This window comes from Colias eurytheme, chromosome 12 (assembly GCF_061535395.1).
Source record: "Colias eurytheme isolate Ceu_HAF_F1 chromosome 12, ilColEury1 Martin Lab GWU primary, whole genome shotgun sequence".
NCBI classification, from domain to species: Eukaryota; Metazoa; Arthropoda; class Insecta; order Lepidoptera; family Pieridae; genus Colias; species Colias eurytheme.
In genome coordinates this window covers 1869188-1894296 of record NC_142991.1, presented here as the reverse complement: position 1 = coordinate 1894296, position 25109 = coordinate 1869188, and the positions used below count along the sequence as shown (strand labels likewise).

The 25109-nt window shown below is 33.5% G+C and overlaps 2 protein-coding genes across 2 annotated transcripts in view; both read left to right on the top strand.

Moving 5' to 3' along the window:
* The window catches only part of SPoCk (secretory pathway calcium atpase), a 38822-nt gene extending 26723 nt beyond the window's left edge, over window positions 1–12099 (top strand). Inside the window, exons 7-19 of the mRNA XM_090108261.1 lie at window positions 190–321; window positions 755–921; window positions 1518–1663; window positions 2577–2779; window positions 3758–3937; window positions 4485–4582; window positions 4847–4934; window positions 7048–7177; window positions 7533–7702; window positions 8658–8821; window positions 9168–9301; window positions 9735–9838; window positions 10203–12099. Of these exons, the coding sequence (XP_089964387.1) occupies window positions 190–321; window positions 755–921; window positions 1518–1663; window positions 2577–2779; window positions 3758–3937; window positions 4485–4582; window positions 4847–4934; window positions 7048–7177; window positions 7533–7702; window positions 8658–8821; window positions 9168–9301; window positions 9735–9838; window positions 10203–10339 (1853 nt within the window). The 3' untranslated portion in view covers window positions 10340–12099. The remainder of the gene's footprint in view (window positions 1–189; window positions 322–754; window positions 922–1517; window positions 1664–2576; window positions 2780–3757; window positions 3938–4484; window positions 4583–4846; window positions 4935–7047; window positions 7178–7532; window positions 7703–8657; window positions 8822–9167; window positions 9302–9734; window positions 9839–10202) is intronic.
* Window positions 12100–17230: 5131 nt separating this feature from the next.
* On the top strand, window positions 17231–23585 carry LOC149903819 (beta-1,3-glucan-binding protein-like). The gene is made up of 9 exons (XM_090108260.1): window positions 17231–17354; window positions 18590–18871; window positions 19420–19580; window positions 19954–20105; window positions 20311–20465; window positions 21056–21174; window positions 22314–22437; window positions 22657–22805; window positions 23307–23585. Exons 1-9 carry the CDS (start codon window positions 17231–17233, stop codon window positions 23505–23507), a joined length of 1467 nt encoding a protein of 488 aa, XP_089964386.1. The 3' UTR covers window positions 23508–23585.
* The last annotated feature ends 1524 nt before the right edge of the window (window positions 23586–25109 follow it).

Here is a 25109-nt window from a genome sequence, read left to right as displayed (position 1 = left end):
TTTGTTGGTTCTAAGTTTTTGATCTTAAAAACAATTTTTCCTATTCATTTATTGATAAAAAAAAACAGATGAAGAGATGAAGTAAATTGTGAAATTAAGGAGAAAAAATCTTACGAACATTTTATTTGAATAGATAAATTGTTTATCAATTTTATTGAACTATCTCTAAATAACATATTTCTTCCACAGGTCTGCCCATAGTAGTCACTGTGACATTGGCACTAGGTGTTATGCGAATGGCCAAACGAAACGCGATAGTGAAGAAACTGCCCACTGTAGAGACTCTGGGCTGTGTCAACGTTATATGCAGTGATAAGACCGGTAATATATTATTGTGCGTTTGAAAAAAAGGACGGTGTGTCCCTTAGACACATAAAACTGAAAGAATAGAATAAATTCGATTGCTCTGGCGGGTCACGAGTGGCTGAGTTGGTCAGGCATCCGCCCCGGAATGGCGCGAAAGGATGCGGGTTTGAGTCTATAAAAGAATTTATAAAAGGAATGATTTTTTTTTGTTTTGTGATGACTTTAATTAAAAAAATTAGACTACTTGATCATCTTAAAAATTTGCTAATATTGGATCTTTATGGATTCACAAAGTCTAAATTAATTTGTCTATTTTTTGGACGGTTTCGAATATACTAAAATATCAGAAAACTTAATCTAAAAATATGCAACGTATATTATTGCACTACCGTGTTCTAAATCACACAACCATAATGGGTGCAAATATTAAAACAAAAATAATTTCCAGGTACGCTAACAAAGAACGAGATGACAGTCACAACTCTGTCCACTTCCGGCGGCCATATTGCGGAAGTGACCGGATCCGGATACAGTCCGAAAGGAGATGTGCAATTGCGCGCGTACAAGGGTCGGGATTTGGATATAGCTAGGATGGGTGTTAATAGCATGCTTGAGGTGAGATATTTTTATTATAATGTTTAGAGACTTCTAATTTTATGACATTTTAAAATTATTAATGTAATATTATAATCTAAATAATATATAATATACATGATATTTTTACGAGCATGCGTAAGATACGCTATAACGTGTGCCTACCATTTATTTACCTACATTCATCAAATGAAGCAATTTTGGATTTGAAAATGTTGATTAGGAAATAAATTTTTGTGTATAAAGTAAACTGGCCCAATTTTGACTTACCATTGACGTAAAATAGACACCTAGAATTAAAAACACGCTAGAAATTGTACGTAGCGAAACTCTGCCTCCGCGGGTATTTGGCAGAGTTTTTTTAATACAGTCTACTTTGTACGTCTAATTGTTAATAGTAACAACTAGACATGAATATTTTTTTTGAAGGATAGAAAAAATTCGATCACGAGGTGGAATTCGAACGCCTAGCTTCTCGGCCACACGTTCGTGATCGAATTATCTTTTATCAAAAAAATCGTTTAAAAAGCAATTGAATACTACAAAACGAAATATCAAATGAATACTTTCGTTTAAAACTTTGTTATTTATTATGTGATTTATATTATTATTCTCAGGTGGGTATCCTCTGCAACAACGCACACATAAGAGACGACATGCTCTACGGGCAGCCGACAGATGGCGCTCTACTTGCGTGCGCTATGAAAAACAACATGGACGACATACGGGAACAATATAATCGGCTCAATGAGATTCCTTATAGGTAAGAATTATTTTTTTGGCCACGTGGGTTCTTAAATTATTATTTTATTTAATACTAGCTTTCCGCCTGCGGCTTCGCCCGCGTTTTCAAAGAAAAACCCGCATAGTTCCCGTTCCCGTGGGATTTCCGGGATAAAACCTAGCCTATGTTACTCGTGGATAATGTAGCTTTCGAATGGTGAAAGAATTTTTAAAATCGGTCCAGTAGTTTATGAGCCTATTCGTTACAATCAAACAAACAAACAAACAAACAAAGTTTTCCTCTTTATAATATTAGTGTAGATTTGTAAGAGCTAGCGCGCACGAGCAACTTTGTCTCCGCAACTATTTTGTCTCTCCCATCAATTTGTATGGGGAGTTGCGTCGCTACGTGCGCGCACTTTCATACTAGCCCTTGGGTGGAGAGACAAAATAGTTGCGGAGACAAAATAGTTGCGGAGACAAAATAGTTGCGGAGACAAAGTTGCTCGTGCGCGCTAGCTCTTAGGTAGTAATGGTAATTAAGAAAAGAAAGAGAAATTTTTTAATGTTAACTAAATGTTATTGGATGTTAGATTAGTTTGTGTTTGTTGGTTTTCGTGTTTCCTTGTGTGTGTGGTACTTGAATAAATGTTATTTTACTCTCCAGCACTTAAACTATTTTGGTAATTTCTTGTTACGAGATAGAAAGAGACATTATACGAATTAAAACTATAATTCTATATTTACTAAAAGTTTTTACGTTTATAAACGTTGTTTGTGTGTTGGAAAACTATGTTTTATTCATTTAACGACATTATTTATTTATCTTTTTTGACAAATATTACCACATTTAAATGATGATAACGTCAATGTTCGATGTTGCTTTGAAAATAGTCCTAAAACTCATTTTTAAAATTTCCCAAGTTGACTGCTCAATTTTTTGTTACCAACAGTTCGGAAACAAAAATGATGGTTGTGAAGTGCGCGCCAAAATTCAACGACGGCAAACACAAGGAAGAGGTTTTCGTTAAAGGTGCAATCGAGAAGATTCTACCCCTATGTACTCAGTATATAGACAGCGCGGGGAACTATGCGCCGATGACAAGAGAGAAACAGGCAGACTTTCTCAACGAGGCCTATAATATCGCCAGGATGGGTGAGTTTTGGCTTATTATTGTGTTTAGTGGGTATTAATTACTAGGAAATGCTCGATAAATGGTCTATTGAGAAGATTCTACCCCTAAGTACTTAGTATAATATAGACAGCGCGGGGAACTATGCGCCGAAAACGCGAGAGAAACGGGCAGACTTTCTCAACGAGGCGTATAATATCGCCAGGATGGGTGAGTTTTGGCTTATTATTGAGTTTTATAGCCACTAAATACAAGGAAATGCCCGATAAATGGTCTATAGAGAAGATTCCGCTATGTACTCAGTATATAGACAGCGCGGGGAACTATGCGCCGATGACAAGAGAGAAACAGGCAGACTTTCTCAACGAAGCGTATAATATCGCTAGGATGGGTGAGTTTTGGCTTATTATTGTGTTTAGTGGGTATTAATTACTAGGAAATGCCCGATAAATGCTGTATAGAGAAGATTCTACCACTGTGAACGCAGTACGTTCATTATATGTAAGTGTCTCTATTTTTTTTGCTGGTAATATAATCCCGTTCAAAATGAACAGTCATTTCAAGTTATTATCATTGACGTACAATACGCAACTTGTCGCAATCACGCTCAAAAATTGTCTAAAGCAAAGTGCTTACGTGTAGACAGATGTTTCAAATATGCTATGCGTCTTTGGACGAACGTAACTGCCTCGAAATACAACGTTAATTTCGATAGTGGATGTTTTATTTTAACGCCGCTCGCACATTTTTACGAATTTTTAATGTGCGAGTAGTTGTTTGTACGTATAGTTATGATCATAATGTTTATATATTTAAACTAGCGGTCCACCCCGGCTTCGCCCGTGGTACCTACATGTTTAAACTATCCTATCTCTCAAGTTGGATCGTGCACATGGTGTGCGAATTTTATTATAATCGGTTAAGTGGTTTAGGAGTCCATTGAGGACAAACATTGTGACACGAGATTTATATATAGTAAGATGTGTCTTCTCAATTCCCAGGTCTGCGCATAATAGCCCTCTGCCGGGGCAACAGCCTAGAATCTCTGACATACACCGGCGTGTGCGGAGTGTGTGACCCGCCGAGAGAGTCCGCTCGCACTGCGATAGCGGCGCTGAAGCGGGCGCAGGTGCAGGTGAAGATGGTCACCGGGGATGCTAGACCCACGGCACTGGCTGTAGGTGAGTAAAATAATAAATAATCTACTATACATATAAAAATAAGTCGGGTTTTTAACTCCAGAACGCACGAACCGATTTCCACGGTTTTGCATTCGTTGGAAAGGTCTCGGGCTCCGTGAGGTTATAGCAAAGAAAAGGTGTCTCTGGTGGCGAAACGGAGTTCGCCCGGTTTGCTAGTAGTTAAATAAATAAATATAGGACAATTTCACACACAGCACGATCTGATCCCATACTAAGCTTTTGGCTTGTGTTATGGAAACCAGATGGCTGATAAACATACACATATATAATCCTACTACTATTATAAAGGCGAAAGTTTGTAAGTATAGATGTATGGATGTAAATACTACTGAACCGATTACAATGAAATTTAGCACACATATAGAGGGTAACTTGGATTAACACATAGAATAGGTTTTATCCCGGAAATCCCACGGGAACGGGAACTATGCGGGTTTTTCTTTGAAAACGCGGGCGAAGCCGCGGGCGGAAAGCTAGTTTTAAATAAATACTTATATAGATAATTGCAATCTTTATATTTTTTTAGCACAAATGGTCGGCTTGGACGTGTTACACTCGCAGTCGCTGTCCGGAGAACAACTTGACTCGATGTCTGATGACGAACTTGATGGAATTATTGATACTGTAAGTTGAACTACATAATTATAAGTTACTATTGTATCTTTATACCTATGCTTAAAATTATCATACATTTTACTTAACTTGAAAACTTTTCATAGAGAAGAAAATATGTTTGCTAACATACATAATATAACTATATTTTTCAATGTTTGATTGTTCACATCCCTCAGTATATTATAAATTTATACAATATATATTATGTTTTATGACTTCATTATTTTTTTGAAGGACCAAATTGCCCAATTATTGAATAATTGTCGTTTTCAGGTAAGCGTGTTCTATCGCGTGACGCCGAAACATAAATTGGCGATTGTGAAATCATTGCAGAGGCTTGGAAATATTGTTGGAATGACAGGTAATAATAACCATGTACCCTAATCTATGTATATTAAAAAAAACTTTTTTCCATAAAATTTTTACAATCACAGATATTAATGTCTGCGTGTCTTTAAATTTTTGTTCGATAAAGTGTAATTTTTTAAGTGAAACTTCTTTAGGCGCTTTTAGAGTAAAATTTCATGGCTATACCGCTTAGATCATTAAGTAATGGATGGAGCACGCTGGCAAATGTTCTAACTAAACTTTCTGCCGGTTTTGGTGCGGGGAGGGTAACTCACACTTTGAAACACAATCACACATTCACAAAAATAATTTGTGTCTTTACAAACTCAAACTATTACAAAATGGACAGACTAGCATGTTTTTGCACACATACATCGATTACACAGAAAAATCTTTATACATATACGTAATAATACAATCGCTCTAAAGGGATGTAACCATATCGATATTACAAAAATAATAATTTTGTTGAAATTAGAAATAACATTAATATTATATTCATAAAAAATACTACACAGGTCATTTGTAACGTTTTCATCATTATTAAATGCATACGAAAAAACAATAAAACGCCATTTTATGTGTATTTGAATATGTATTTATTCAACACAACACATATTATATTCAATAAAATAAATATCGGTCCAGAAATTTTTATTATTTCTGTACCGAGGTGTCCATTCTGATTTTCTCCCACAGCATTCAATCCACCTTAGCCTTAAAGCAGGATTTTTTGTAAATCTGAAATATACGCAATATTCGTACATACATATAAACAAAGAGTTGCTCCGGTTTCACCCCCGTGGCTCCACTCCTGTTGGTCGTAGCGTGATGATATATACCTTCCTCGATAAATGGGCTATCTAACACCGAAAGAATTTTTCAAATCGGACCAGTTGTTCCCGAGAATAGCGCGTTCAAACAAACAAACAAACAAACAAACTCTTCAGCTTTATAATATTAGTATAGATTACATAATAGAAAGGTTACAAGATTAACATTACAAAAAAAACGGCTAAATGCGAGTCGGACTCGCGCACGAAGGGTTCCGTACCATTAAAATGTTCTGCCAGTTAAAAGTAACCGAGCGTAAATTTTAATAAATATATACAAGACTTACAAAATAAACATTATACCTACTCCTTTTTATGCAGTTGTGTAAAATTTTAATATAATAAAGATTAATTCTCATCTCATTTCAAATTATACTTAGAAAAATATTTTTTTATCGACGTTCAAGTTAAAAGCAGTCCGTCACTAAGAAAGTCGTAAAAATTTACGACCTTTTAAGGGACGAGTTTTTAAATTCAACTCTATCAGTAAGTTCATAAAGATTAAATTTGAATTTCTCTTCAAGATAGTCTCGCTACATCACTTTATAGTCTCGTGGGGAGTGCGGTTCAATATCGCGTTCTAAATTCAACTTTATCGCTTAGTTCATAAAGATTAAATTTGTATATTTTCTCTTCAAGATAGTCTCGCTACATCGCTTTATAGTCTCGTGGGGAATGCGGTTCAATATCGCGTTTTAAATTCAACTTTATCTCTTAGTTCATAAAGATTAAATTTGTATATTTTCTTTCCATGATAGTCTCGTGAGGCCGCATCAATGATTGAGTACACACATGACTCGATTATTTGTCTTGATCATATCGCTAAACGATACATCGACGATTATTAGAAATTGCATTTAATTAGAAATGTACGTTAAAAAAATAAAAAAATATACACAAATGAAAGGTTATTCCATCTTTTTTAATATTCGACATGTTTGAATTGCTTCTGCAAGACTTGACAGTGCAAAACGGCATTTTTAGCGGAGCACTCGCAGACGTCCTTTCGATGTTTTACGAATACGCAGAGTGTTCGTAATCGATTACGCAAGTAGTTTTTATGAAAGCATAAGATTTTTCGATTCGAATAATCTTATACCTCGGCAAAAGGGGAAACGCCTGCGTGTGTTATCCATTACTTAATGATCTAAGCTATACCGTCAAGACATGGAGTAAGGCGACGATTTTGGTATCTTTGAAATCTTGCCAAAGAAGTTTTACTTGTGACACGTGTGCTTGTCACACACGCTCTTTTTTATACTGTTTCAATATTAAATATTAACCCTATAATAGGTGACGGTGTAAACGACGGCGTGGCGCTAAAACGAGCGGATATCGGTATAGCGATGGGTCGTAACGGTACTGACGTTTGCAAGGAAGCCGCCGATATGATACTCGTTGATGACGACTTCGCTACTATAATGTGAGTTTCTTTTGTTCATTTTAATGATACATTTTTGTCAAGTTACTAGGTAGGGATTTTAAAAATAGGAATTATTAGTTCTTCAGATGAGATCGATATATTAGTAGCATAGAGTTTCTTTGTTTGGTATAATAGACAATAAAATACATATTTAGAATATTTGGTATTTAATAAGCTGTAGAATAGTAATAAATTCTATGAAACATCTAGAAAGATGGATATAAATAGCACGGTATATATTTTAAGTATTAAAAGAGGCTCGTGACCTATCAATTGACAACGTTATGAACTACTTTATATCACAGTTTTCTTTACCAAATATAATGAAAATAAATAATTTATCATTTCTTCTTAGATCGGCGATCGAAGAGGGCAAGTGCATATTCTACAACATACGCAACTTTGTCCGCTTCCAACTATCGACATCTATAGCGGCGCTGTCGCTTATCGCTCTCGCTACTCTCATGGGCATACCCAACCCACTGAACGCTATGCAAATACTGTGGATCAATATTATTATGGACGGTAAGTTTGTTTGAGATATTTCATCTTTATAATTATCCCACAAACGAGATTTCCGGTTGTGGCAAGCATAATTAACAAAAAAAATCAGTTTTCTATCTCTAGGCTGTTTCCTTTGAGTAAAAATTTATATCTTCAGTATTAAGAGTACTTTCCCTCCACGTGCTATTACAAAACTCCATTCTGTATATCGCATAGGAGAACAAAAATCTGTTATAAATCGCGTTATATTTATCGATTTCAAATCACGCGTGGTAAGAAAAATATTACATCGTCTAAGTATAGGAAGCATTTTTCATAGGATACAGATGAGGAAACAACTGCCGATACTACACCGCTAAAACAGCTTGGGCTTGTATTTACTTGTCAGTAATCTTTTCATCTAATACTATCCAATGTTACTAGTAAAATGCGGTATAGGACTCAATATTTTTAAGCTAAAGCTACCTGATAATAAGCTTGATGTAGATCCAAACGTAAAAAGTACGTAAATGGACCTGGCATGGAATGGGTAAGGTAGCTTTGAATCAACTGGTTGATTCGATTATTATTTTTTATTGCTGCGCAATGATTTTTTATAATTTTACAGGCTATATTGTTTTTTTTTTCAAAATTTAACAGTATATACTAATCTCAGTAGAAATGAATTCAAGTATAGAAATACTTGAAAGAACCAACCAACTTTTAAATAAATATAAAGACAAATAAGTTTTTGATGCCTTTTACAGTTTTTTTACTTTGTGGAGATCACTCTGAAGTAAAAAGGCCGCCCAATGGGGCGTATATGTATAACGATACATATATAGCTGTATGAGATTTGTTATTTTCCTTTCAATTTTATAAATATATGTATAATAAAGTGTTAAACAAATAAAGACACTAATCTAATTTGTAGGAAAATTAAAAATCGAATTTAATTTTTCTCGATCGTATGCAACATGCAACTTATTCTCCACAGGCCCACCAGCCCAGTCCCTAGGCGTGGAGCCGGTGGACCACGAAGTGTTGCGTCGCAAGCCACGGGACACGTCGCGGCGGATCATATCGCGGGGTGTTCTACTTTCCGTGCTTATATCCGCCGCTATTATTATTGCGGGTACTCTGTGGGTGTTTAATCGTGAGGTGGGTTTGGGGTAATTGATTTCAATTGGAAAATGTTTGTTGGTGGTTAAATTACCGTCAGCCTATGTGTTGATAGTTAATACACACTAATCTGTCTAAATTTCATATAGCTGGTTTGCTGTTTTTGCGTGAAAGAGTAACAAACATTCATACAAACTGACATATTATCTGTTCATCGACTAAAAAGTTACTTTGAAAAAAAAACCGTTTCATCCTTGTAATGAAACTTTAATAATCATAAGACTATATTAGTTTTTTTGTGCTCATAATAAACGGTACTAATCGTGAGTCTTTATTTTTTTCTCATTATTATTTCCAAAATAATGTATTGTTATGTTATTCCCAGATGTCGGATAACAAAATAACCCCCCGCGACACAACAATGACGTTCACGTGTTTCGTGCTGTTCGACATGTTCAACGCGCTGTCGTGCCGATCGCAGACCAAGTCGATATTCCAAGTGGGACTGTTTTCTAACAAGTGAGTTGTCAAAAAGTTTATTTTCTTCTTCTAGAAGCACTTTTGAATCTGAAATAAGAAGGTTATAACATTTATAACCGATTCGGACGGAAAAACCGGCAAGAAACATCGTAGTTGCTATATTAAATAATGTAAATTTTACATTTTAATTTAACATAATATGTACCTGTAATAATGATGCCACGGAACTTGTTTTGCTAATAAGTTGTAAATGTGTATTTTTAAGCTATTGCATAGCTTGTATCGCGGGCCTCGAGCGCGGGGACCGAATCCAGAAATTGCGTAACGAAAAACCTCACGCTCCCCACGGGGACGGGCGCGGAGGTGTGGCTTGAAGGCATAGCATGCAGTGCCACACGTCTTTTTTATTTCATTTCAAGAAAACCACGTGATTTGTAGCGAATTACCAATCTAAAGTGTAATTTATTTCCAGAATGTTCTTGATCGCCGTATCGCTAAGTCTGGTCGGGCAAATGTTGGTGATATATTTCCCGCCGCTGCAGAGGGTGTTCCAAACTGAAGCGCTCACTGGACATGGTATGTGTTTCTTTATGATATTTATTTACTTTTGATAGTATTGAGATAATGGTTAGCTATTTTATTCTCTTTGATAAACCGCAGAAATTAGGTTTATTAACATTTGAATGCTACCCGAATATACAAATTGGCTATAATATGTATATTATGATATTGGAAAGAAACAGTGTGTGTGAATAGATAACGTTTTAAATTTACAAAATTACTACAGTAAGTTGGTTTGGGCGCGTGGAGTGCGGGTAAAAGAACGCACGCATTCTTGTTTATAATTTATTTCAGCTAAATCGGTTTATTTCTATAAGAACCAGAATTTATAACACCAAGAAGACAGTCTCCTAAAATTACATAATATAATCTATTTCAGATCTCATATTCCTAGTCTGCTTGACGTCGAGCGTGTTTATCGTCAGCGAAATAAAGAAGGTAGTAGAGCGAACACTGAAGAAGCGCGCCTTCCCAAAGTTCTCGACGAAGGCGCACGACGCGATGGACTTTGTATGACAGCAGCCCGAGACGAAGGCGGAGTAAGCGTGCTGGACGCGTGTCGGCGTGACACCTGTCGGACTGACACCTGTCGGACTGACGGCTGTCACCGCGGCGGCCGCGCGCGACGCCTCGACACGTGTCAGAGTGACAGCTGTCAGAGTGGCACCTGTCAAACTGGCGGCTGTCAAACTGGTAGCTGTCAAACTGACATGTCTCAAACTGTTAGCTGTCAAACAGACATGTGTCAGGGGAATGCGCGCGTGGCCACGTGTCTTGCTGACGCTCCGAGGGGCTGTGTTGTACTCGATCTGAGGGATGTTAACGTTAGCGATACGCGGCAGAGCGTTAGATTGTGCAAGCATTTTCCGTTCCGCCGCTCGGCGGATACAGATGGGCGTAGAATGAATATTGATGACGGTTGTCATATGACGGCGACGGGTGAGGCGGTGAGCGCGGTATATGACAGCTGTCATGCGAACGTGACAGATGGAATGAAGGGGGAAGTGACATTTGACAATTTTCATATGAACGTGACGGATGAGCAGGTGGTAGGCGTCTTTAATGACGAATTTCAGGGTAACGTGACGAATGAACCAATAGCGAATGCGTCATATGACAACTGTCATACCGTTTCAACGAGAAACTGTCATGCGGGCGTGACAGACGGTCAGGTGGCGAGAGGTTTTTCACATGACAGGTGTCATACTGAGTTGACGGATATACGAGTGACAGATGACGCGTCACTTACAAGGCAACGGGCGGTTAATGACGCGTGTCTCTTCAATGACAATTGTCAGTGTGACGGTGTGACGGACCAAATGCCATTCGCTATATACGATGGCAAGATTGATATCCCGATGCGTTTTTGATTTGAGGCCTATTTTATAGGGTTTTATGGTGGGTTTTAATGTAATAGACAATTTTATTGACTTGACTTTAGGCGACAAAGGTTTAATTGTACAACAATAAAAACCGAGTAAACGATAATGTTCTCAAATAAGTTATTTTTTTACTAGCCCAGATTGTGTATGAAGTATATAAATATAATTCACCATTAAAATTATTTTCACAGAGAAGAACATCGCAGTATTTATACCGGAATGCTTGTTTAATTTATTTTTGTATCGCGTTTATGTGATTTAAGTGAAATTAAATGAATTTAGTTTGTATTTTTTACGCTTATATTGATATTAAGTTTTTGTAAGGTCGCGTTGAAAGCTAGAATAGTTATGGGAAGAGCTTGTTGGAAATATTTTTGGGGGTAGTTTTGATTATAGTAAAAAATTGCAAGTACCCTCAATTTTAAAATTATAAAACACATGAGTAGAAACTTGCTTAAATGTTGTCTCAAAAATATAAGGAATATTGTCTCAATCTGTATTCCATACAAAGCCTAAGTTATAGAATTATATTTTTTTTTATATTTTAAATACCTTTGAAATCATTTTATTAAAAACACATTCCGATAAATATAGGTTTGTTTTAAATAGTGTTTGTTTGGTTGTATTCCCCGCAAGTTCTATTCATATACAAAAATGTGTCATTTTAGTCTTTTTTAATAAATTACCAAGTACAGTTTTGCATTTTCGAACGTTACGGTAAAAATTGCCAGTGTTGAAGAAAAATGCCCAGTATGTATATTTTTGTGTTTTTTTTTTTGTAATAATACATGACATTTTTTTGTTTCGTATATTTTTTATTTATTGTATCGTTGTGATTGTAAATATATTTCGTAAAATAGTCATCAAATGTCCATAAATATAGTTTTAAAGTTATTTTTTTAGTTTTTATTTTTTACCCTTTTCTATTTTGTTTTAAGTATATAAGTAGTTTATTTATTATTCATAAATGAAACGGTTAGTATGAGTAGGCTGTGATAGATTTTTTTGAATATTTTAAAGCTTTTTACTTGTTACATAATTTGTATTATTATTAATTGCTTTGCTTTTTCTTATGCTTTTATTCTTTATTTTATGAAGTACTATTAACTAAAGAGTATTCGTTTTTCATACGAGGATATAATATATTATTTACGTTTATTATTAAAAATATCTCGTTAATTTTAATTCAGTAACTCTATTTTTAAATCGCTGAAAATCACATAATATTTTACTTCATTTAATTTATTAATTAATAAATAATTGTCAACCAACACATTTCATTATTTTAATGGTTTTGAGGGAATGTTCTCTTAATCATCAAATAAATAGTTTCTTTCAGAAATATTATGCGGTTTGACTTGATATAGCTAATGATCAAAGACGACAAAAAAATATTGTATCGTATACTTCAAAGAAAATGACAAGAATTACAAAGACCCAAAATATCAAAAATAATCTTCGAAACAAGGTAACTTTTATATAGTGTAACATTATATCATGTACATATATAAAACTAACGAAGGCCTAAAAACCCAAAATATATATCAAAATTGTGATTAGAACCATATCTTATATAAAATACTAGGAAATATTGGAAAATCATAAATTATTTTGATTAAAATTATAATCCCACATAGAAATTGAAAACTTCAATTACCTAATACTTAATTCAATTTTAAACATACAGTAATCACTATGATAAAATATATGATAATATCATAATATGTATAAAAAGTCAATTTTCTCAAGAAAATTGACAAAAACTTCAAACAAGACATGGTTTCTTTATTAGATAAATGAACCAAATTAACTTAAATTAGTACATTATTAAAAAATGCACATTATATAATAAGCCCTTATACGAAAATCTCACAAATATTTCTATCCCACTATCCCATAAAGTAATTGCTCATTGAAACTTAAATTGACAAGTGACAATCTTGCACTTGCTATATTTAGCCTAATATATGAATAATTAATGTACTTAGAAAATATATATCCCAATCATTTAAACTATACTAATATATTAATATAATTATACATTTGCGTCGGACAACAAAAGCAGGGCAAGGTAGATAAACGGAGGTTGTATGTTCATGATGCGGTAAGACCGTTGGTGTTTGAGGAGATGTAGAAAGTATTAAAAAAACCTTTTTAGTTATTTTTTTGCTTTATTAATGAACGTAAATTTCATATAAAATGGAATGGGATTTACATTAGTGTTCAGATGGGATGTGTGAGCAGGATAACAACGTTGGAGCGAGAGGAAAGATCGATTACGACATTGCTTCAATCTACTTTTAATGTTTTGATGTTTGTAGCATAATTATAAAATGTTTAATATTATTAGACGTTTTTATTAAATAGTTTGTACTAGTCTCGTTTGTTTCTGATTATTGTCTTACTGTTCTATGCTGTTTTACATCTCTTCAAATTAATTGAAGCCATCTTTTGTATTTAATATTGTAGATAATAGTGCGTAGCGTTTGTCTCTCTATAGAACGTAAGATATATAATATCTTTAGTGTTTAATAAATTTGATGTTCATGATTATACAGATTTTATAAGTAGCGACTTGTAGTGTTTTATAATTTGCCTGGTGTGCGATGGTTTCTTTGACCATAGATTAAAAATAAAAAATCGACAGATTGTCATAAAGACACATGTCACTGTCAATGTCAATTTTTGACAATTATAGTGATATGTTGCCAGATATATACGATGTTAATTCCTTTATATGAATAATCACATCCTTCACGCTTATTTATTCCTGAAATTTAACACTAGCAAATAGAATATAACTATTTAATAATAATTATTAATTAGTAGAAAATGTTAAGGAAACTATCGTATCTTCAGTCAATATTTTATATCCTGTTTTATCTACAATTCTTCTTACTATTTTTCATGCCTGTAAATTATAATATTGATATACAAATAACTATTTAATCAATGTAATTCGATGTACGAATGTAATATTGTAGCAAAAAAAAGTAAATCACATTCTAATTTCACACGCTTGCTTATTGTATGCTACAAAAATAATAAAATTAAAATAGTCACTAGTTATGTGTCTTTGAGTAGGTGAAATATATAATTTCCAAAATGAATGGAATTATTTACTCTATTGGAAATATTTCTTCATATAAAATTGATCAGTCAAATTGACTATTAAAAACAACAGTATTAACATTGTAGGTACGTCTGCCCGTCAATAATAATCTTTTAAAAATAATATAATACAATAACCTAGGCGTTGGTACTCGTATGTAGGTACATGGTTTTTTGTTTGTCATACCTAACCGGCTAACCATAATATTCTAATAAACACTTATAATGTTGAGGTACCAGTAATTATTCTTTTACTCCAAATGTTTATTTTTATTTGGCTTTTAACTATAATGCAGTTTGAAAACTTAGTTTGCATTGACTGTAATAGGGCATAGCTCGCCATAAAATATTAATATTCCTACAATCTTTCTTTTATTATATTATTATAGTATAGTATATTGTTAACCATTCCTTCAAATATTTAAGACAAACTGTTATGCTTCAACATATTTATCCAATAAATATGTTTCAGATAATAAAACTTAATATATTATATAAAAATTAAAATAAAATATTGCATGAAATCAAAAGAAACTATCAAAATATAAAAGTTTGTTTTTACAGTGTTCACTTTTCTAAGGCTCTTTCCTATCAAGATTTTTCATATAACGTTTATGTAACTAGTTACGTTACTTTATATTTAAGTAAAAAATATGTGTATAAATAACGGCGCTATGTTTTTTAATATTAATTTTATTCCTGTCTTTCGAAAGTGACTATTACCTATACGCTATATATTATGTACTATTGCTGTTTTATTATGCAAATAAAATAGTTATCAATGTGATTGTTTGTTTTATTATTTACCTTAGTTTTTCCCACGTAAGTATCAGAATTTCAGATAATGGTGGAAAGTATTTAAGAAATCCCTTAATATATTTTCAATATCTACGGGATACTTCATATTCATGCATAATTTCTAAATACAGTATAACCTCTATAAGTCGAACATCAAGGGAGACGCCAAAAAATTCGAGTTAAAGAGTTTTTAACTTATGGAGGATTTCGACTTAGGCGGATTTTGATTCGACATAAAGATAGTTTGAGATTTATTTTAATAAATTTTGATAAGTAAGAAATTTTGATTTGAATAAATTCCTAATGATCAAGTTGTAAAGGTTGTAAAATAAAACGTCGCTATTTTCGAGATACATAGGTCAAATTTAATTTTTCGAGTTATAGAGTGAAAATATGTACCAAAATGGCTTGGATGGACTCAGTGAATATTTCGACTAACAGAGGGTAGAGATTTCAAGTAATGGAGGTATTGGTGATTGAAGGGACCCTTCCCTTTTTCGAGATTAAACATTTTTTCGAGATTTGGAGGTTTTTGACTTATCGAGGTTCGACTTAACGGGGTTCTACTCGTAAATTGGTATGGTCGTTTAAGTAATAAGTCGTTTAAGATTTAAATCTCCGAGCCATCACTGCTCATTTTTAAATGTTTTGGTAGATTAGAGATACATATTATGTACCTAAAAGTTCGGTCTGACTTAACTTTTTTGATATATTGTAAGTAGGTTCTGTTTTGATGTGTTAAACAAGTTTACTGAACAGTGCTTTTAAGGTCATGGAGTAAAAAACTGACGGGTTTTTATTTATGAATAGATAATGTTATGAAAAATAAAAAAATAGTTGTTAATACTGAAACTTAGAGGATGCATTAAGGAATGGGAATTATTGTTCTCTATAATATTATTACTTTAATTAAGTGCATATTAAAAGACTAAATACCTAGAGGTAGATACATAAGATACTCGTATCTAGGATAAAGGTAGTAAGTATCTACCTAATGCTAATCATTAATGTATAAAATTTTATACAGTTAGGCTGATGAACACAATATATATTGAACCATTGTTTAACTAAATAGATTGTACCTAAAAACCGTAAGATCTTACTAGCAAGATTGCAAACTGTAGAGAAATTCAACCTATACAGTATATAAACATATTGTCGCAGTTGTGTTATGCCGACTATTTATTTTTCCCAAAGGCCTATCAGATGCAGTTTGCGTACGAATGTACCACGCTTCGTGAGGATCCTATTTATGTGTAGGTAGTTTTTAAATAAACCAAATCAAACTAATAACTTAACCCATCATATCGACATCATAATATATCAAGAGCCCCTCAAAATCGTATTATTTTCTGCTTATAAAATAGAAGACGTCCACATGTTTTTAATGTGTGTAATATAATTGATTTTGCAATAATGTCCAATGCAGTTATTGTTAAATAATAATCTCTTGCCTTTCTCCACAAGGATAAGCCGTCACGTCTTATGAAATAAATTTCAATTGCACGATGAATGAATAGGATCACTACAATGGTAGTTACCACCCATCTGCTTACATCAAGCTTTCAAACCAATGTAAGGAGAATTTTACAGTAAAATGTTGTCGAAAATTTTCTATATAAATATCACCAGAATTATTGCACGGTAATATTAAGGTGCATTTAGTTTTTTTCACAATTTGCCCAGTTTTTCTTTCAGCTAAGAAAGAAACAACACTTTTACAAAACTTCTATTATTCGTAGCTGTATGTACCTATATTTTTAAATTATTTTCAATGTGTATCGAAAAAGCTTAAATATCATTCAATTTTATAATATCAGAAATTAAAATTAAAAATCCACAACAGATTTATACCTATTTATAGTCCTCCTGTGTATAATAGAGCTCATTAAATCTGCTTACCAATACCATCGGGATATTATAATTCGAACTTTGTATTTTAAATAAAAAAAATTATGAGGTATATTTGACCACAATTCCTAATAGCATGCAGAATTTATAAATATAAAACTAAACTTAATACCTATATGTAATATAAATGTTTGTTTACTAGTTTTATTATGACCATGACCTTAGATGCAGATTCTCTCGACTTGTCTGATTTGTCAGTCACAAAATGTATCTCAAACGGACTGGTGTTATTTTGTTTTCCTTATTATGTCAGATATTTGCAGAATTTGAGTTCCCTAAAGTTACTCTACAAGCTCTAACTCCTAAAGGATTTAGAGCTATTATTCCAGGTAAATTATTTATAGAATTTTACGTGAGATTTTAATTACCCTAATTAATTTAAATTAGTAGATAATTAATTAACGTTTTTGAAATATTTTTGATGATATTAAGATCTTATATAATTCGAAGGTTTATTTTTATGATTACATACTTACTAATATTATTTTGTAGATGATAATGATGTAGGTAATCACATCTACACATTTTTAATAACCTAAGGTACTAGTTACCTAAGTATTTTGTATTTTATAACCTAAATAATTTTAACAATTAAAAATAGAAATTGGTCATTCATCATTGAGAAACCCACGAGAAACCCTTTTCAAAATGATTCATGTAATTTCTATAGTGTAATAATAATATTGGACGAAAATTTTGCTAGAAGTCGACAGGAAATATCTACTTTAATATTCAAAAGGCATGCGTGTTATTGTGTTATAATCCAAGATATGAGATATAAATTGATGTATTTAATTGTGTTTACTATCATAATTTTGTAAGCTATAGATTATAAGGTCAAAAGTATTAATTCTAAGTGTAGAATATAGTTTGAAATTTTGTATAATACCTTATCCATTAAAATATGTTTGTCAATTATCATTACTTCTGGGTTTTCCAAAACACCAGGGTTGTCTCTTGGTTTTTCCGCTTTAATAAAATAATAATCATTCTTATTAAGCATTCATCCACACTTATATTATTGTAAAGAGAAAAGATTTATAAAATATTATTGCGTATCATCTTTCTACGTACATTACCTATTGCTATATTTGTTGCTGTATACTGCTAAATTATACCAAAAAAAATGAGGCTCCGAAACTACAGAATCGATTTGAAACATTCCTTCACCAAGAAAGCATTATTCTGACTATTTATAACATAGGTAAAAGTCAACATTAGGTATTAGTAAATGCATTGACCCCATCACATGTCGTCACGGGATTTCCACTCTGACTCAAACTCAAAGATTTATGTATTCAACTAGACTTTTAGGCGAAGCTCAACTTTATTATTTTAACGGAGGTCCTTACCCTTACAATTTCTCTGGAATTTGTAAACTGTAAAAGATACGATTTCTTTAACAATTAGTAAGCTTTATCACTAACAATATGAGTTAGAACGCGAGTTCGAATCGCGCCTCGTTTATATTTATAAAGTACCTAATTAATGCCATAAAATCAAAATATCAAATTCAATATAAGTTTACTATTTAATCTATTCTCATACATACTATTCTCTTTAGCTGATCCGCAAATAACAGCGTTCTACATAGAGGCTGCATTCTACCGTGAGGCGACATTCGCTGACGAATATGTAGAACAACGCGTGAGTGGTTTCGGTACGAAGCAAGTTCATGGCTGGGTGTTCGAGGACCCAGATATAACAGTCAAATTGAACAAGTACATCCAGTATAAAGTGTTCGTGTCCACCGGACATGGGACCATCGGACCTAAAGACGAGGATGGCCTTTCCAGCTTATCTATGCGTGGATATGCTAGTCCTAAATTTACGCAAATGTTAACAGGTGATTCTTTTTTCTTTTAAAATTGTGATAATAGACTTCGAACAGTTGACCATTTTGCTGTCGTAAGATAGGTAGTGATTTAAATCCATCTAAAAATGCGTTAAATTGTGAACAAAATGTGCCAATGGATCACAATTTTTTGACAGTTTGAATTTCACGAGTTAAATTATTATAAAGCAAGCCTTTAATTATTAAAAGCACATATCCACTCTTATAAAAAAGCAAGCTTTTAATTATTAAAAGCTTGCTTTTTTATAAGAGTGGATAATATGTGCTTGTGGATAAGTGATAAGAGAATCGTCGAATAGACGTAGCAAATATCTGTAGAGATGTGAGGATTGACCCAAATTGCTCTGATCCTATTGGTTTGTTAAAATTCTAAAAACAGCATTTTACTTCGATATCCATATAAATTGAAAATAATACTCAGGGCGTGATCTCCCCAAGTATTATTTAAAAAAAATAGTCAATGTACAGATTTGATTTTACTACGATTTTATTACACCTAAAGACTGCTTGTTATTACTAAATGATTTATTATATTTCAGCGTATGTAGACCCAATGGCCCACGGTATCTTGTGTCCCGAGTCGTTAACGAAGGTCCGGGGCCGCCGCGTGTGCGCAGGAGAAACAATATTTGAGGATGACTTCAATAGCTTCCAAGAAGACAATTGGCAGATCTCTCATTACATACCTATAGATCACCCGGTAAAGATAAATTATGAGTTGAGATATTTTATTATATAGAAAATAGAAAATATTTCAACTATTATAATGATTGTGCCACATTATAAACATAAAATAACATATATTTTTTAGTTTATTCCAATTAGTTATTTATTATTTATCATCTCCATAATACTCGGGTACCACCAGAAGGACGGTACCCGGTCTTTTGGAAGGCTTACGTGGGGACACGGATCCAACACGCAGAGGCCCTTTTGAGAGTTTTAATGCGTTATGGGACACCAACCGCAGCCTGCCCATGACTGCACTATATAGAGATACAGCCCTGGGCAGTCCGCGGCCGATGTAGGACAATTCTTCCTTCAACTCTGATTCTTCATTTTGATTTTTACAGGAACATCCATTCGTATCTTACCAACGACTTCAGAATAACCCAACAGTTTCAGTTGAAAACGGAACTCTCCGAATTTCTCCCAAACTCCAACAAGATTTATTTGTGAATACAAACCAATCGATTTTCTCGGGCACTTTGGACTTGACCAGCGGGTACGTGGTGTTATAGTTCAATTTTATTAATCTCATTTTGTGTCTTTTGCCTTTTTTGCACTTTCAAGACAAAATCTTGCAATTTGAAAAAAAATTACTTACAAGGAGTACTAGGAGTAGTAGGATATTATATTGCTCTTTTCCTTATTTATTTGGATAGCGTGTCTTATGTTGAAGCTAAGAACACACTGTATGATATTTTCAGGTGCACGGAGCTACGAATATGCTCAATGTCGTCTATCGGAGTGGACATAGTCCCTCCGGTGGTCAGCGGCCGCGTCACTAGCGCTCGCTTTGCGTTCACCTATGGGACTGTGTATATCCGGGCTAAGATGCCACAAGGAGACTGGTTGTACCCAGGTAAACATAATAATATAGCTTATAAGCACGAGGGATCAATTACAAATCGAACAGTGTTAGATTTATTTTAAATAGGTCCAGTAATTCGTGAGATTGACACGTTCACTATTCAGACAAATTAGCATTATACCTATCTGTCCCGCCAAACGTTGCCTTTCTCTTATCACTAGGGGTAAGAAAAATAGATGAAGTTTGTTTAACTTCAAACTGGTGTAGATGAGCTACCTTTGTACCTGGGTGTACCTTATTTTGATTTGTTTTTAATGTGTAAAGCGCGTCACACACGGTGAAGATACTATAATATTTTATCTTAAGATACTGTAATATTTTATATTACAGTATCTTAAGGTATCCGGTATCGAATGACCCACAAAATTTCGGGTCATTTGTCGACGGATGTTGTAGGATGGCGGTTCTATAGGGTCTTAGTACGCTATGACAAAAAGAAAAATGATGGTCAGAACGCTGATACCGGATACCTTAAGATACTGTAATATAAAATAGTACAGTATCTTAAGATAAAATATTATAGTATCTTCACCGTGTGTGACGCGCTTTATACGACTTAATAATGATCAAAAACGTTACAGAGATTCTTCTCGAGCCGCTTTCCAAGAAATACGGCAACCTGAATTATGCTTCTGGAGTTTTGAAAGTAGCCATGGTGCATGGCAACACTGACATCAATAACGAGAGATATAGCAATAATGTACGTAGAAAGATGATACGCAATGATAATTTATAAATTTTTTGTGCTTTTTGACATTGATTACATACCAAGTCATACTTTCGTAAAAAATTGCAGTTGTGTTAGACTTATGTCGATGTTTAACACTAGAGCGCACGCGCGGGGGACATAGGTCACCCAGTGCTATATATTGCTAAATATTTTTTTAAACAATCGTGCTTGAGTGTTGTTGTCTCAGGTATTCCCCGACTACCAATCACCGGACATTTTAGCAGCGTGTCAGCTTCCTTGGTGCAACGAAGTGTACTCTGCGAAAATATAAAAGTACATGGGTGACGCATGTCCCCCGCGCGAGCGTTCTAGGAAGTTTTTGAAATCATACAATTACGAGTGAAAATCAAGTATACCGCTTTTATTTTTAGTGCTCTTATGATCAATTTATACTTTTAAGAAATTATTAATATATGGGTAACTAAAATCGAAATAAAATACTCATATTCGAGTGCTAGGACATACTTATTTTTTATCCATACTAATATTATAAATGCGAAAGTAACTCTGTCTGTTACTCAATCACGCCTAAACTACTGAACCAATTTTTATGAAATTTGGTATGGAGATATTTTGATACCCGAGGAAGGACATAGGCTACTTTTTATCCCGGGAAAATTACGCAATCCCGGAAATCCCACGGGAGCGGGAACTATGCGGGTTTTCTTTGACTGCGCGAGCGAAGCCGCGGGCGGAAACCTAGTTGAAAATAAAATTTTATTGGATAAGAACAACTTATTCTTAAACTTTATAATTAGATGATTATTTTTACCAAATTTGTAGTTTCTAAAGTAAAAAAAACTGATTGATCACAATAAGTAATAAATTAGTTACTTTTCACAGAGGTTTATGTTTAGCTCATAATTTAAGTAAAATGAGAAAATATTGATATTTTTTTTGTTTCATCACTTAAAAATAAAGTTGATTCATAAATAAGTACTTCTTTTACTTTTTTAACTACGATTTTTATGAAAAAAAACGTGCGTCGTATTGGGTGACATATGTGACCCACGCGTGCACTCAAGGAAAATTTTAGGCGCGAGCGCTCTAGTGTTAATATTTTTTTGTACACGCGATAAAACTGGTTTTAATTGCATTTGAAATTTCAGTGGCTAACTGGTGGTCCAATTATAAATTCAAGATGTCGCACTGCACTTGAGTTTTATCACAAAAAGTTAGAAGGCAAATTCTGGGGAGATGACTTCCATGAATACGCTTTGAAATGGTCACCAGGTATGTGTACTCTTCATAAACTTTACAGTTCTGTCATTGAATAAGTAATTTAATTATGTGTTTAGAAATAACAAGAAGGGACATGATAGAGCATTAAAAAAAAGAATGCGTTGTCTAATATAAATAAGTGAAGCTTGATCTATTGCTTTATTTGGAACTGTATTTTAGAGCTTTAGATTTTTAAAATAATTTAACGTATAACTTTAACATCGTTTACAGATGAAATAGTTCTATCAGTGGATGGGGAGGAATATGGTCGTTTTCAGCCAGGTTCTACGGGACTCAGGTCCTGGCTGCCGTCTTCCTGCAGAGGTGACTGGTACGACCTTCTCAATAGTGGTGGTATCATGGCACCGTTTGATGATCATGTAAGTATTTGTACTTTATATTTTTATTCACATAAAATTAATAAAAAATAACTGTACTTTATAACACTTCTAGTTATTTTATATCCTTGTAAACACGTAAGAAACTGTGTGGAACGATTTGTCAATCATATATTTAGAATGTTATATATTCTCAATGTCATCATAGATAAGAGTTCTAACATACGAACGGCAAGTTGTGAACGGCAGAGGCTACTTCAGCCGTCGCCACGTCGACGGCAGTCGTCGGCGCATCGACGGCAGCAGTCAATATGTCGACGGCTGCAAAATAATAAAAAAAAAATAGTAACTATTATAACCACAGAATAAATTAAAATTAACAAAAAACGATCGTGTGCACACGTGTCCGAGATAAAACTCCTTTGGCAATATTCAAAGATACCAAATCGTGGCCTTACTCCATGAAGTGACCTTGAAATTTTACTCCCAACGCGCCTAAAGAAGTTTCACTTCGAAAACACTTAATGTTCAATATACTTTCAGTTCTACCTAACCCTTGGTGTAGCGGTCGGAGGTATCATAGAGTTTCCCGACGGCCTGACCATCGGGGAACAAATAGCGAAGCCATGGCGCAATCGCGGCAGGAAGGCCAGTTTCTCCTTTTGGCAGGATAAGGACAATTGGCACCCATCATGGACCCAGCCTGATTTGATTATAGACTACGTGAAAGTCGTCGCTTTGTGAATGTTTCAACTATAGCCCTATATCGTATCTATATGATATTCATTTTATGTAAAGTAATGAAATAAATGGTTATGTAATCATTTGATGTTTTATTTCTTTTATTAAACAACTCTTTTACATAATATAACTATCAGCTAAGGCTAGAAGAATCGTAACAACTTTATCAAATCGTAACTACATGAATGATTTGTCAATTTAAATGTATCACCGTTAAATTTTACAAACGAATCACTACATAGTATAAAACAAAGTCACTTTCTCTGTCCCTATGTCCCTACTCCTTTCAAACTACGCAACGGATTTTGATGCGGTTTTTTTGAATAGATAGAGTGATTCAAGAGGAAGGTTTTAGTATATAATTTATGGTTTAAGTCAAAGCGGGCGAAGCCGCGGGTGGTAAGCTAGTATAATATAAGGATATAGGATCCTAGATATAAGATAGGATTGTATTCCGGCACTAACAAAACGACATAAAAATAAAATCTTTTATTATCCTACAAATCTATACATATAATAAAATCGTAGGAAAGTCAAAACTGTACATTGAATATTTTTTTAAAAGAATACATAATCCATGATCTATAATCGATATAGAAGCCAAAAACATAGTTTTTAGAATTTTTGTCTGTTTGTCTGTTTGTCGGTTTGTCTGTTTGTCTGTATGTTTGTCCAGGCTAATCTCAGAAAGTACTGCACGGATTTACTTCAAATTTTGCATGAATATTACTAACAGGTCGGGTCAGGCTGTTATATACATATTATCATGATATCACCTTCGGGGGAGGAGCTGTGAACCTTTATTTTTCTTACGTATTCCGTGTACTACGACAGCGTACAATATAAAGACTCATGTTTAAATGTTGTTTTTGAGTAAGCCATGCTATTGTCTACCTTTACACTATAAAAACTACATCATTTAAGTAATTTTGGCAGAGAAACAGTATAATGAATCTTAGTAGTATAAAGACAAATTTAAAACAGCGCCATCTACGAGATTTCATTAAAATAAAATCAATTTACATAATATTAACGCTTCTTGGAAATTCATAATTTAAATATTATGATGTTGGTGAGGTTGTTTTTTTTTTAAGTTAAATAAATAATTCATATCTTCCCAGAGTCCATTTCAGGTGAGCTTATATTTCATGTGAATATACTAAAATTTTATAAGTGAGGGTAGATGTTTATTATTTGATGTATTACAGTTAATATAGGTAATAGTAGATAACAGTGATTGTGTTCATTCATTACATTTTTATAAATCTTCGGCTTTTTTTTAATTTTCGCATTCTTGCGTTCCCACAAAAGGTAAGTTGTAGCTTTTATATTTATTCTTTATAATTATAATTATATAGTTAGACTCATCTTTATAATTAGTTAAAGTATGACAAAATAAGAAAATGATAAAATTTTATTTTTATGTATAACTTTTACAAGACTATAATATTAAACGCCCAAAGAAGGTCACTTTAGTTCTTGATAAAACTTTATTTGTTAAGTAGTAGCTTTTTAATAAACTAAGGTACAGTTATCTTTTGATTTTTTTTATTAACAGATTCAATGTTAATAAAAATTGACGATTTGCGTGAGGATGTAGTGGCA

Excerpts from the sequence above, each read along its gene's own strand:
- LOC149903819 (XM_090108260.1), top strand. The coding sequence starts at position 17,231 with ATGTATCTCAAACGGACTGGTGTTATTTTGTTTTCCTTATTATGTCAG. Across the intron at positions 20,106-20,310 it reads ACTTTGGACTTGACCAGCGG|GTGCACGGAGCTACGAATAT; the intron begins GTACGTGGTGTT and ends TGATATTTTCAG. Across the intron at positions 20,466-21,055 it reads AGGAGACTGGTTGTACCCAG|AGATTCTTCTCGAGCCGCTT; the intron begins GTAAACATAATA and ends AAAACGTTACAG.